Source organism: Varanus komodoensis, unplaced genomic scaffold, assembly GCF_004798865.1.
Source record: "Varanus komodoensis strain SLA01 unplaced genomic scaffold, ASM479886v1 scaffold20_1, whole genome shotgun sequence".
Taxonomy (NCBI): domain Eukaryota; kingdom Metazoa; phylum Chordata; class Lepidosauria; order Squamata; family Varanidae; genus Varanus; species Varanus komodoensis.
The window spans coordinates 2,571,208-2,586,070 of NW_025335587.1; the positions used below are offsets into that span (position 1 = coordinate 2,571,208).

Here is a 14,863-nt window from a genome sequence, read left to right on the forward strand (position 1 = left end):
TCTCAGCATGATTTCTGTTCAGGACTACAGTTCCTGGTTGACTGCATGCACACAGGGTTCTTTCATAAGACAGCCCTCTTCTTTTCCATTGTCTAGGCTGTCTTTATTAGTTGCCCCTCAAATTGTAGCAATGAAGACATCACTTTTGCTTCATGAACAGCACCAGCTGAGTTTCTGCTAACTTCACAGCTGGCCAGTAGTGATATGTGCACTCAACATCCCTGAGTTTAGCTATGAGTGACCTCTGCACTCAGATCTTGAAAAATCTCAAAAATTCTGCCTTTAAATGTGGGAGGTCAAGACTTGTGTAGTGCATGCGTCAGCATCTCTTTGATTATGATGTGTCCAAAGCAAACTATGATGTCTCCAGGCTAAGAACCCTTAACTCTTGGAATTTGTCAGACAGTCAGTACACCAGAAATTCTGCAATACTGTTTTCCTCTTCCATTTCAAAATGCCATGAATAGGAATACTTTGGCATCTGCATCTGTGTTCCAAATCCTCAGGCTTCTGACTTATGGCTTGGGTGGCCTGCTTAAGTCTCTGTAAGATGTTCTTATGCAGTATCCCATCCAGAGTGCTTCATTTGCTGTTGTAATGATATTAGGGAATTGAGGAAAGCATCAATTTTCTCCTCAAGTGACTGAAGTGTAAATGCTCACACCTGTGGCATGTCTTTTCTGTTTTTCTAAAGGGCTGCTGTAATGTTCATTTCTAAATCCACTGCCACCATATGTTCTCTGTGCTGTATGGCAAACTTTCTCCTTTCTTGTTCAATATTTCTAATGGAATCGCAGGACAACAAGGCCCAGATAGGCTTTAAGGTCAATCCCTGTAGCTAGATGGGTGCCTTGAGCCATTTCCAATCCTCCCCTCTATCAGAGAGGGGGAAGGTTAAAGCTTACATGGACCAAATCTTTGCTGTTTTGCTAGTTCTTTTGCTTAAGACAGCAAGGAGCCTGATAGCCATGTTTTGCTTTCTGCTCTATAAGCTGCCCAGAGAATATCCTTTAGGAGGTGAACCTGTAAATATAATAAAAATAACAAATGCAGTTGTGAGGACGTAAGTGGCTATAACTGCATGGTCCAGTACAACTTTTTATAGCACTTGGCCATAGTACCACCTCCCGCCACCAAAAAAAAACTGGCTGGTTGGGTCCCTTTATTCAAATAAGGATACTTATTTCTGTCTGTGGCAAGTGTGCAACTGCAATACTGATTGGTTAAAAGGAGATTTTTAAAGATACGTGCTTTCATTATACACTGAAATCAATTTATAAACCTTCTTAAGGAAAACCATGTTTAAGAAAGGCAAATTGCACGTTTTAACAGGAATGAAATATTGGATTGCACTCCAGATCTCCTATATTCAACAGTTACTCTTGATAAAAATTATAATCAAAATAAGATTAAGGGTATCTGGGAATACATTGTGTTATAGTTATATCCTTCTTATGTCTTCACACACCCTAAGAACAGCAAGAAAGACTACACTGTCCATCCCTGGGCTATCCAGTGTTTGACCTCTGGATTAAGACTTTATTTTTCTTAGTCATACAGAGGAATGAAAGTACATTGACATAATCTTTTAAGACAAAGGTAAATTGGATTGTAGTAGAAATTTTAGTGTAATTTCAAATTTATTTAATGTTTCTAATGTCACTTAAAAGGTACAATTTATGAAAGCCATAGTCCTGCTCTGCTACATGTTTTTTTTTTAAAGGCAGTTCCATAAAAATCTCAACCCCATCAAATGTAAAGAGCATTTGTGAAGAGAACACAGAAGAGACACTTGGGTTTTGCATAATCTCTAATACCAGGTTAAACAGCAATGTCAAAATGCAGAGGTACATCAGAAGCTGCAGTTGCTGCTGCCAAAAGAGCTTCTCAGTTTCCCATTCTATTGAATGGGGTAGTAGTCAAAAGAGAAAAGTTCATTGCAAGATTTCTTTAACTGAAAACAGTAATGCCTTAATATATAATACTAATGCATTCAAAACTTTAATGATAATACATTAATATGAAGGAGCTCATATTAATGTAATATATGAAAGTGAATAATGTAAAGGTGGAGTCCAGGATATGACGTCTAACCAGGATAAGATGTATAGCAGCAGTGTAATAGTTAGGTGAAGGAACAACTTATACAATGAAAACAAAGGGCTGGTGAATTGGTATCTGTGGAGAAAATGCAGTTATGACTGTTATGAAGCTGACAGAAAAGGGGTATATATAAAATTGCCTACAAAATACTATTGCTACATGAATGACAAGCAGCATTGTGCGCCCATATTTGCGAAGCGTTTTGATCACAGTTTAATTTTTTAAAATAGAGTCAAACATTAAAAATCCAAACATTGGGAATTGACCTTATATTAACAATGTTTTATTTTAGTAGGAAAGTAAATGTTCTTGTGGTCTTCCAAAAATAGACTCACAGACTCAGAGAAAACAACAATATCAGTGAAGCACTTTTACATGGCCAAAATTAAAACGGGATTGGCACTACAGGAATTGGCAGCCAATTTCATGTTGGATGTGTACATTCACTAACACAAAATAAATGTGTTCACAAATGCTGATCAAGGGCACCAAAATGTTTAAAAAATCTGGAACAACTTGCATTCCTGCCAACCATCAAGGCTTATTTGTGCCCTGGTTATATGGATTACCCACATTAACAACACATTCATAGAAGCCAGTGACTGAGTCCATGACTGAGTCCATCCAGAGTGTGGTTTGTAAATTATGGCTTCAGTTTCTTCTTCAGGATGAGAAGAAATTAGTAAACAAATGCTGAGGTTGGGATGCATAAAATAGTACCATGGTGCTTAATTACTTTAAAAGAGACTATCCTACATTTAACAAACAAACATAAATGTAATGAATATATAACCAAAATACTAGAAAGAAATTTAAGCAAGAGCAGAGAGCATGATTACCTCCAAATGAAAGAGGTTATGCAAAATAAACTTTTAAATATCCCATAAACTGGGCTTGACCCAGAACAGAACTCCACGAATTGATTACACAAGGAGGTGGCAGTGGGGAGCCAATTTTCTGTTTCTTCTTACTCTGAAAATTTGGTCTAGAGGGATGGGGTATGTATGAGGCACTGCTGGAAACTATAGGGAAAAGAAGGAATTGGTGAAAATGAGTATCATACCCCCTTCCAACAGGGAAACTACACTGTATCTTAGTTCCCTCCACTAAAAGAAATCCTCTTATTTGCAGATAGTTAACTCTGTATTCAGGCCAATGTTGTATTAACACTTTAGCAAGTGCACTCAACATAAGCGTACTTACAAATGAAATGAAATACCATTGAAAATAACTTTTACAAATGCCTGCTAATGCCAAGCAAATTACACTTGCTTCACAATAATTTAAAGGATTTTAATGGGACTGCTAAGTGGCTGCTAAGTTAGTTGTCACACAACCAAAGTTAAGCACTTTTGACTCCTGCTGATTTCAATGTAACTCTAACTTTCTCTGAATTCTTACTTTCACTAACTGAAAACCATGGGACTTTTAGCATTTCACACTTCAGCTAGATTTCTTTTTTCCTGCTTACATGTAGAAAAAATATTAAATTTGTTATCTGAGTTTCCACTTAAGAAAAAATGTTTTTTCCATTACATTTATCTTCCCTTTGGCAATGTGATGAGTTTTTGTGTCCCGTAGATGATTAAAACATATCACACACAAACATATTGAGTTTGACATGAATAAACCACTTCTTCTAATATATGTCCTGTGTGTATTCACTAACAGAATTATTGTAAGAGATAGTAAAGCTTCCCCCACTTCCCTCCACATTTTGCATTTTTGGTAAAAAATAATGTATCAGCACCACTAAACACCTAATAATAGTCCCACGTTGATTTCATATCTTCACCTTTCCCAAAGGAAGAACAAGACTGAAGATGTGTTTAAGTTTGTTTGCAATTTGTTCTTAAACCTTCAAACTGGGATACAATCTACTGGAATAAAGAACATGAATTAATTGCAGACAAACACAGAGAAAACAAGTGCTTTGTTTACTAGCTGATATTTCTGTGGTGCTTTTGTACACTATACTCTAAGCCTAGAGTTCTGCTAAAAAAGTTACAAAATCATGGATGAAATTTTATGCGGCAAGTATAGTTGGTTTCTACACTTTAGACTACAGAAACAGATCCCTGGGTAAAGGTATACATTTCTCAGAAAGGATCAATCATCAAATTCTGCAATGAAGAACATTTCTTAATATACTGTAATTTTACATTTTTATTGTTTGCTGAAATAAACAAGGTGCTTAAAAGCAACAGAAAAAATAATACAAACCAATGTCAGAAATGAAAGAAAAAAGAAATGGGGATGTGATTTCTTCCACAATGATGAGCAACAAACTTTTGTGTCTTCTATTTGTAACATTTTTAGAAGCTGGTAGTTGTATCAATGTAATTCTAAACTGTCAGCTAAATGCCAGTTTTTTGGTACTGGCCCATTTCTGAACATTATTGAGATATTCACATCATCAGCAGTTCAGCACACTGCAGTGTAATGGAAAATACTCCCTAAACTGGATCTGAACTGAGATCCAAAGTAAAACAAAAAATAAAAATCAGAAAATAAATATCTTGCATATATGTCAAACTATATTCTCCAAACAAAACCTTACATCTTATGAAAGAAGTCAGAAAGTACCAACAAAAGAGGTCTCTGCTTTCTACAACTACAATACTGTTAAATCATCAGGCTGAAAATGTCCCATTTATTGATTTTCTGCCTTTAAAAAAAAGGTGGTAAAGTAGAAATTCAAACACAGAAAGAAGATGCACAGGTATGAGAGCACTGGTTCAGCAAGATATCAAATATACAGTATTCTAGTGTCAAAAGTACAGGCAGAAATGTCCAAGAATTCTTGGTGAAAAAGAGGGAGTAATTAAGGAGTAAAAATTCTACTTGACAATCACTCACATTTTAACAGTGCATTAATTATAACAAAAGCCAGATGGTAGGTGAGCAACAAAGTCATAGTGTTCAGTGTTTACAGCAGAGTATTTTTCTCTGCTTGTTTAAAAGAAGTTGAAAACATATACTCATGTATGGGAAACTTTTAAGGATCTATGTTTTTTCTTTCTTTCTTCCTGGCTTCTTGAAAGAGGCAGAGTTGTGACATTGATTTTTGAGTTAAATGGTAGTACACGGTGATTTGGATAAAGCGTTCGCCGTGCCTCATTCGTTATCAAAGGATTTCTTAGTCCTCCAGTCTGGCTTCCTCTATTCTTTTGCTTCTAGGAAAAGTGTTTCTTGAGGGTACAATTTTAACTCCAGTAATGATTTATTTGGATCCAGCTGGGTCACCTGTAAAGATACATACACACATATATAAAAGAATAATGAAAACCTGAAAAGACAAGTACAGGTAGTCTTCTGATTCATTTTCAGAAGCTGTTTGATACCATTCCAGAGTTGCTCTGATATATTTTTGCTTCCTGTTTCAGGAAAACAGCATTAATTCATTCATGCTAGTAGAGATATGTACACATTTGGAACAGCCAGGAAAAAAAACAGGCTTTTTGTTAAATGCATCTCACATTTTTACTTGTCTTGTGTGCTTTTACTTTATCTAGATAATCAAACAGTATTAGTCAGTGGGCAAGAATGTTAATATGTCACAAATGCAAGGGACCAAAGTAACATATTGGACACTGTATTCTACCTAGACCACAAGTATTTGAATTTGGCTGGTATTCCAAATGTGTAATTATTTCAGTTTCATTTTGCAAAGCACTGTTAAAGAACATTATGGATAATTCATCTTCAGTGCCACCATAAACTTCATTATATGATTAAATTAATTGGCATAATTAAATTATTAATCAATTTTAACGTCAACAGGCCTCTGATACTATATTTTACCAATTACAACCAGATTTTACCTTGTTTAGAAGGTGCATTACTGGAAACTACTGCATAAAAACCTTGTTTGTTTATGTCTAGATGGTTTACAAACATTTCTTCCCTAATGAATGTGCCAGACCCCTGTCCCTATCCATAATATGCAATTACAGTTTGTGTAGAATTAAGTGGTCTAATACAGTTTGAGTCTTCGGATAATAGCAGAACAGATAATGAAAACTGCAGAAATATCTACCAGCATGTTTCACTAACACAGAATGATTCTCACTCTACCAGATATATTACAAATTTTTGTAAACTGCTCTTTTTTGGGGTAAAATTATTTTTAAAGGTACTTTATATGAGCAAAATAGTTGTCAAAGCCTCTCTCCATATGGAGAATAAGACAGCTCCATACTAATAAACATTACACCAATCTATTTGTAGTGTTATGACCTAATTTATTCCATCCTCCAGTTCACCCCTTCACTGTTGCTTTAGTGTTTTTTGTACAGTTTTCACTTCATGAAGATTTTTCACTTAATTTGTTTTATTGTGTTTTTATCTTTTAATACTTTAATTTTATACTGCTTTGTGCATCCTGGTAGAAATGCAAATAATCTTGAAGTGTTACCAACTGCTATTGTGAAGCAGGAACCTCTCTCATAGAAAAGAAAAGATGTATCTAACTTCTGCTGGACTGTTTACCTTTATCTCCTTCTTCTATGCTATGTTTGTTAGAACTATGGCAAAAACGGAGAATCTTATTATCACCTCATTTGCTTGCCTGAAGCAAGGAATATCTAGTCTTCTGGCAGATGAGGTCTCTGCTCTTGTTCTCAAAAAAGGCACAGAGCACCCTCTACTCTACACTACCTCAATGGCCATCAACATTTATACTGCTGACCACCTTTCAGCATGGAGCATATATGCATTACGAGAATTCTGCAGCCGGTACTCAGCATTCTAGTGTTTTCATAGTTGGTTGGAAAAAGTCCCTAGGATGGAGCTGAAATTCATTAATATATAATAAAGTTTTGTAAGTTTTAAGGAAATAATGTATTAGCCTGAAAGACTTGAGGAGAGGGGTTAATAGAAAAAACTTGGCATTTTAAACACATAAACATGAGTGCCTTCTTTCAGTTCCAAAGCTTTGTATAACTGCTTCTTATTACAAATTAGAGTGCAATCTTATGGGCTGTAAACTAAATGACTGCAAGCTCCTGAACTTGGGGAGTTTACAATTGTCCTATGCAGAGTGGAAGGAGAGGGCTTTACCCTGGTCTAACTGATGCATTTCCAGCCACGAAAAACTTCAGAGTTGCTCATGTCCTGGCCTCCTTCACCTACCAAACCCCCACCTTTTGTCATTCTTGAAGGTCACTTTCCTAAATTCAGAGGGCAGTCAGTGCCATTACTTCTCCCCCTGGTTCTCTGATTTCCCACTCTAAGGTCAGAACACTCCTGCCAACCTTGAACTGGAGTATTCAAACTATCTTATGGCCTTCAGATGCTCTCCAGTTGCCATAGGATTGATCCCTCATTGCATTATAGTATATAGTTACTTTAGTGATAAGTGGGCAAAATAACAACCTGTAATATCTTATATACAAAACTGAATCAATTAATTTTATTGCTGTGTTTTAAACTATCATTCAGCAGCTGTTTTTAGGAAAGTTGACAGAGAAAATGAAAACACATGTAAGAATATAAAATACAAAGATTATTGTAGGATAAGCCTCTGTAGGCAATAGGCTATTCTATCATATACAGTAATGCATAGTTACAGTTCAAGTGTATCTACAATATACTTACCATACAATTTGATTTATTATTATGCTCTTTAGGAAGGTAGCTTTTAAAATCCAGAATTTATTATAGAATATATGTGCACATGCTATAACACTATGAAGTGAATGGCAGAGGTCATAATATATATTTAAAGACTCATTGATACAGATTTTTGTACAGTGATACCTGTATACAAATTACAGTCTTCAGAAAAAACACCTCCTAAAACTATTGAGAAGCAGCTCTCCCAGAAAAAAAGCATTTCATATTTTTATAAAACTTCAAAAATGCTGAATTTCAAATTATAGAATTAGAGAAACATACTAATAAAGATTTTTGTTTCCTATAACAAATCTTGGCATTTCACTGCTACAGTGCTGGACAAGAGGTACAGCTTCTCTGGACAAGAGGTACAGTGCACCTGAGAAAAGCAATTTGCTTTCTCTGTTTAGTTCAAGTCTGTATCTAATTAAATCCACTCACTTTCCAAATCCCACAACCCCTTTATTGCAAAATCAAGAAAAGGTACGTAGAGCGAAAAAGTCTTCTGTGTATCAGGCGAAGACTGGTTTGAAAAGCGAGGCTGGGTTAATGAACACTATCCTCCAGACTGTAACCAGATGGAAGCCTATTATTCACTTGAGTGTAATTAAGGAAGCACATTCTAATCAGAACTCTTGGGTTTGCAAACTCAAGTTACCCTTAATCACAACTATGAGCGATGTCCTTTTCTCATGTGCTTTCAGTTTTGGAGGTTAGTTGTCTACCTGCACTAAGAGGAGACTTGCTGTCTTTCACCCTTGATTTCGGCATGTCTGCTGTTTTTTTTTTAATTCACCTAGGGACTGCAGAGTTTGCAAATGTTTACACCATTACCCAATTAACTAACAATATGGCTCCTACATCTGTCAACAAACAAAGCTGTTGTTGCTTTGTTTTAGCTCCCTGGCATTTTCTGTTCATATGGGTCGCCATTGTACTTAATTATCACGCCAGATCCTGTCTGCAGCATTTACTTTGTTATTTGTCGTATGTAAATATGTTGCTTTACCATGGAAAACAGAAGCTTTATTATCATTCTTTTGACCAGAAAATATGCTGTAGGAGTAAGCAAAAGACCTGAAAGCAGCAGCAACTAAAACTAAAAATAGAAACAATTCTATTTCAGGACCTATTCTGAAAGTATTTCCTCCCACCTCACCCGAAGACTTTACCAAGAGTAACAACATAAGCTGGTTTCAAGACCATAGTCTTTCCACTTCTGTGCTCCTTCATAACCTTCTCAATTTGTACAAAGTAGTAAGTTAAACAACCCTCACAAAACCCAGTATCATACCATGTGTTATGTTGCTTAACTTTCACATAACTCGAGGTACCTGAGCTCACACAACAGGGCAAACCATGGCCAGGTACTGCATATGCAAATCCAATCCAGCACATACTCTGCCCACCATGGCTTAACAACTCATGGTGAGGATGAGTTTATCATGTGAATCAGGTCACTGATACTTACTACTGAAGGGACATGGATAGGATTGCACTATAATAATATTTTGTAGACTCACTTGAAGAGCTGAAGGAAAATGCAATAGCAAGAGTTTATACAGCTATTTTTCATAATTCATATCACTTAACTGGCAGTTAGGTAATACTCACAGAAAGAAAGCAAAATATTCAAAATATAAATATATTCAGGGATCATAGTACAGAAAGGTAAAAAAATTGTTAACTAGATGCAAGGATAATATATAAAGCTGCCACCAAGATGCCAAGCTTCTATGCTAGTCACAGGCTTGATCTCTTCTAATATGTATTCTGATTTAAGGATGTATTACATTGGCAATTGAATTTGCTGAAATCATTCCAGTTCTTACAATCTACCATCAGCCTATCGTATCATCTATTGTAAGATGCTGGTAAATATTTGAATTGGGGGAGTAAAACAAACAAGAAAGGACATTCTGAACCTTTGTGGTTCAATTGCTAGGAAACAAGCAGCTGATATATCTCAATGACCCATCTCTACTCCCAGCTGAAGAAGGGGCCTCTCTGCATTGATTTCTCTTTCCCAATCTATACCCATCTGATAGGTAAATCACCTATTTGAGCTACAGTACAATAGTGGTTGAAATCTCATGCCACTAGAAGTCAACAGAAATATTCCTGTTATTTTCATGATTTCACCCACTGTTTTTACCACATTATGCTAATCTCTTAGTAGATTGATAATCCTATACATTTCTAATAAAGCTCTTCCTGCCCAAAGTCATATTTGCATGTTCACCTTAGCTGACCCCACACCTACCATGTAGAACTGCAATTTGTTTAGTAGATATAGCTCCTTATGCACTCTGAGCAAGGAGAAAAATGCAAGGTGAAATAATGCCAAGCACCTCCGGCAGGTCATTTAAAGGAATGATATGAATATAATAAGTCATACATGAGAAACAAGGATCATAGTCATCACGTTTTTTTATCACCCTAGGAACAGGATCTAATTCTCAAGCAGGCAAATTTCCTTTGCCTTTTCCACATGACTTATTCTGGTCAATCCAGTGCACAAAGAATCCTTTAAGTTTCTTACTTAATCCTCCTTATCAAGGTATAAGTGCTGCAAAAATCAATGTACACCTGGTGAAGGACTAATTGTGTGTGTATGTGTATGTGAACACACTCTGACATAAACAAGGACAGTGAATCTATTCTCGCTAATGAAATAATAATCTCTATAATAGGATTCTGTAGCCAAGAGCTCTCAAATAAGGGTTCACACACAAGAGGTGTGCAATTTGATATGATTTAGTAACACTAATCTTTCTGTTGTTTTTCTTTGAACTTTAGACTTTTAATGGAATAATGGGAAATGAAAAAAAGAGATCTTGACATAGATCTTGACAATGCTTTAAACTGACTTGGTTATTCAATCACATCATAAACTATGATCAATCCACTATATTTCTTCTGTTCTAATTAAACAAAATAAATATTGCAGTACTTTAGTACAGATTATACTTTATTTTCTTGAAATAGTCTCTTCTGAGCAAATACAGTCAACTGGATTTAAGACTTAATATTTTATCATCATATCCTAATAAGAATTAAGCATATTTAAAGTAGACCCCATGAAAAAAAAGAGACTTAAGTCAGTCCTATTTGAGTAGAGTCTACTCATGACCAAATCTGAACTGAATCCACTTTTGGGAAAATCATTATGACTTGCATCAGGCTGAAGGAATTCCTTTAGTCAGTCTTCACAGTAGAGGACTAACAGCAGATACCTCTCCCTGGGCTTATGTATTCTGAAAGGAATTCAGCGAACTCAAGAAAGACAATAATGAAAAAAGATGAAAATTTCAATCTTACTGACAAACTGAAAGTCAGCAAACCAACTGATCCAGATGGTATCCATTCTAGAGTTATTGAAGAACTCAAACATGAAATTGCTTACCTTCTTACCAAAATATTTAAAACAAGTCCCTTGCACCAGAGGACTGGAGAATGGACAATGTGACATGATTTTTTAAAAAAAGGATGCAGGGGGGATCTGGAAAATTACAGGCCAGAACATCTCTTCTGGGTAAATTGCTTGAAAGCATTATTAAAGGTAGAATCATTAAACACATAGAGGGAAAGTACTGCTTGGGGAAAAAATCAGAATGGCTTCCATAGTGGGAAGTCTTGTCTCACCAACTCACTGGGGTTCTTTTAGAGTGTCAATAAACATGTAAGCAGGGGTGATGCAGTAGGAACTGTTTATTTGGACTTCCAAAAGGCTCCAGAGCAATGAAGCAGTCATGGAATAAAAGGGGAGGTGTGTCTTCTTATGGCTCACTAACTGGTTAAAGAACAGAAGACAGAAGGTAGGAATGGGGTGGCATACAAATGCAGTGAAGAAAGGCAGGCAGGCAATTTCTCCCAGTGGACAGATATAATCAGTGGAATCCCACAGCGTTCTGGATTAGGATCAATGCTTTTTAACTGTTTCATAAATAACCTGGAATTAGGAGTAAGGAGTGAAGTGGCTAAGTTTGCCAATGACATTAAACTTTTTAGGGTAGTTTAAACCAAAAGGGATTATAAGGAGCTCCAAGGGATCTCTTCAAGCTAGGAGAATAAGCATCAAAATGGTAAATGCAGTTCAATATAAGCAAATGTAAACTAATGCATGTTGGGGCAAAAATTCCCAATGTCAAGTTTATGCTGATGGGATCCAAGCTAGCAATGACTGAACAACAAACAGAGCTTGAGGTATTAGTGGACAACTTGAAAATATTGGCCCAGTGCCCAGCTTCTGTGAAGAAGGCAAACTCCATGTAGGCATAATCAGGAACAGAAAACAGAACAGAACTGCAAAATTTTTCTACCCTTAGACAAAACTTCAGTGCCTGCCCTTAGAATATTGTATTCAGTTAAGGTCATTTTACCTGAAATAGGGTGTTACTGAGTTGGAAAAAATGCAGAGAATGACAACAAAAATGATCAGGGTACTAGAACAATTTCCCTATGAGGAGTGGCTACAACAGCTAGGATTATTTAGTTTAGAAAAATAGGCAATTAAGGGGTGATATGATACAGGTGTTTAGAATAACCCGTGTTGTGGAGAAGGATACATTTTTCTTGCTTTCTCATAACACTTGAACCCAGTGGTCTTCATATGAAATGGACAGGTGGAAGGTTCAGGATGGAAAAAAGGCAGTACTTCTTCACACAGCATATAGTTGGATCTGCTGCCACAAGAAGTTGTGATGGCCCTAATCTGGCTGGCTTTAAATGGCATTGGATAGATTAATGAGACAGGAGGCTGTCAGTGGCTAATAGGTTTGCTGACTATGTGCCACATCCTTTACTAGAAGTGACATGCCTGTATACATCAGTTGCTCAGCAAGATGGGCAAGAGGCTTGAGGGATTGGGCAGCTGGTTTGCCACTATGTGTATGGCATGCTGGGCTAGACGGACCTTTGCTTGATTCAACATGGCTTAACTTTTTATGTTCGTATGCACCTGTAGATTGCTCAAAACAATACTACCAGAAAGCACTTCTCTTTCAAAGGGGGAACTCTGGCTCAACTCTGATTGAAATTATGGGTTACTGAATTAATAAATTACACCAATTCACTTCATCTATATTTTACCACCTTCTTTCTTGGTGGGTACAAAATTAAATCCAACAGAATCTTTTCATATTTGGGTTGCTGAAGCTTAGTTATGTTATGTGCCCACTATATAGGTTTCTGCATAATGCTGATTGATTTCTGATTAATTCTGAATAATAATTTTGATTATTAAAATATTTGCATTGTAAAAGAGAGACAACATCTTTTGCCTCAGTTTTACAAGAAAGACCCTATCTTTCCTGTAATGCACTTACCTAACTGTCCTGAGCTATGAAAAGGTACTGTCTGAAGAGTTACTATTCAACTTAAGAGTCTGAATGTAGTAAACTGAATATAAATTGCATAAGAAGTGATTGGCCATTAGTCTGAAGGCACATTTATAATTATCATTGTGGAGAAATGTTTCTAAAAAGATTTAGAATGGTGAACTCAAGATGCCCAGATGCTACAATATGACTGACTGATATACAGATTAAATCAATAACATGTATACAAAACTGCTGTACTAATTTACAGATTCTTAAAGAGTTTTGGCAGTGCAAACCTCATTGGAATGAACAGGGCTTGGGCTGAAGGATCACTGAGGATCAGAGCATTATTAAGATGCATTTACTTGTCCAATTACCAAAACAGCAGGAGATCATTAAATTTTCTAGTTAGCAGACACAGCAATGTTAATATCTTAATGTTGCCAAGGCTATTTCTTGGCATTTTGCTACTACACTTTCTTTCTTCTAGCACAAATTTATAAAATAAAAGCTAAGGATGTGAAAACATAGTATACATCAGTGCACACATGCGCACACATACACAGACAGTTTTAACAGGTGACAAAGAAACAACCTGCCCTGGCATCCTCTGGAAATGAACAGACAAACCTCGAATCAAATAAAGTTTGAAACCAGTTGAGAGAAGCAACCATAATGAACATTGGGGGTGGGGATGTGTGTGGAAATCAGACAAGACCAGTAGTGCATTTGAAGAAAATACTTTCATCTTGCAGATAGCTGTCCACACTATTTAATATTCATGGTTTTTTTCTGAGAAATGAGTACCAGATGATATTTAAGAAAGTCTTCTTGTTTAGCACATAATATCTACTACCGCTTTACAGAAGGACTGTAGAACCTAAATCCCCCAAATCAAGGGTCATGTGCCCTTCTTTGAGTTCCACTCCCTTGCTCCCAACTACTGGTTCTTCTGCAGTTTTCTCCCACTATTCTAAAGACTGAAATGACTCTCCTGAGGTTTCGATACTGGTAGTAAGAGATTTAGCCTAAAATATCTTGGCATTTTTGGCATTTGAGCCCCTGTTCCCTTTCCCCAGTCAGTTTGCCTTTGGTTTCTCCACAACTAGAGTATGTTATTTTTGTATTAAAAAAAAATGTAAGTCATCCATTACTGTCGTCTCTGGACGGCTTATAACATTATTTCAGAATAGTATAAATTAACTATTCCATGCTGAGCATTATGTAAAGTATAAATAAGTCATATCACTAAAATTATGTTTTAAAATATTGGCCGAATAAAAAGGTCTTGACCTGGCACTGAAAAACATAAAATGATGGCGCCAGGCGGACCTCTCTAGGGAGCACATTCCATAGTTGGGGTGCCACTGCAGAGAAGGCTCTCCTCCGGGGGCCCTCCTCCTCTTTCAAAGAGGGTTCCCGGAGGAGGGCCTGTGCTGCCGATCTTAGGGGTGGGAGGTCATGTAGGGAAAAAGGCGTTCCTTTAGGTATCCTGGTCCCAAGCCATTTAGGGCTTTATAGGTAATAACCAGCACCTTGAATTGAGTATGTCTCTGAGAACTTCTCTGAAATGGTATTTGGGCTTTTGGGTTGAAGGCAGTTTGATTACGCTGCTTTTGAAATCTGGAAATAATTCAGAAAAAAGATAAAATTGCACTGTAATCCTATCCACATTAACCTGTAAGTAAATCCCACTGGTCATAGTGAGACTTGCTTCTCAGTAAACATGTCTAGGATTATGTTATATATGTGATAAAGAGATATAATTTTAAAAAAATCTAGGAGGTTGTTGTTGTTAGTCGCGAAGTCATGTCCGACCCATC

At 36.5% G+C, this 14,863-nt stretch overlaps 1 protein-coding gene across 2 annotated transcripts in view; it reads right to left on the reverse strand.

The window, feature by feature from the left end:
* Positions 1-1,502: 1,502 nt before the first annotated feature.
* The window catches only part of FAF1 (Fas associated factor 1), a 238,966-nt gene continuing 225,605 nt past the window's right edge, over positions 1,503-14,863 (reverse strand). For both annotated transcript variants that reach the window (XM_044429854.1, XM_044429853.1), the window contains exon 19: positions 1,503-5,349. In XM_044429854.1, the coding sequence (XP_044285789.1) occupies positions 5,266-5,349 (84 nt within the window). In that variant the 3' untranslated portion in view covers positions 1,503-5,265. The remainder of the gene's footprint in view (positions 5,350-14,863) is intronic.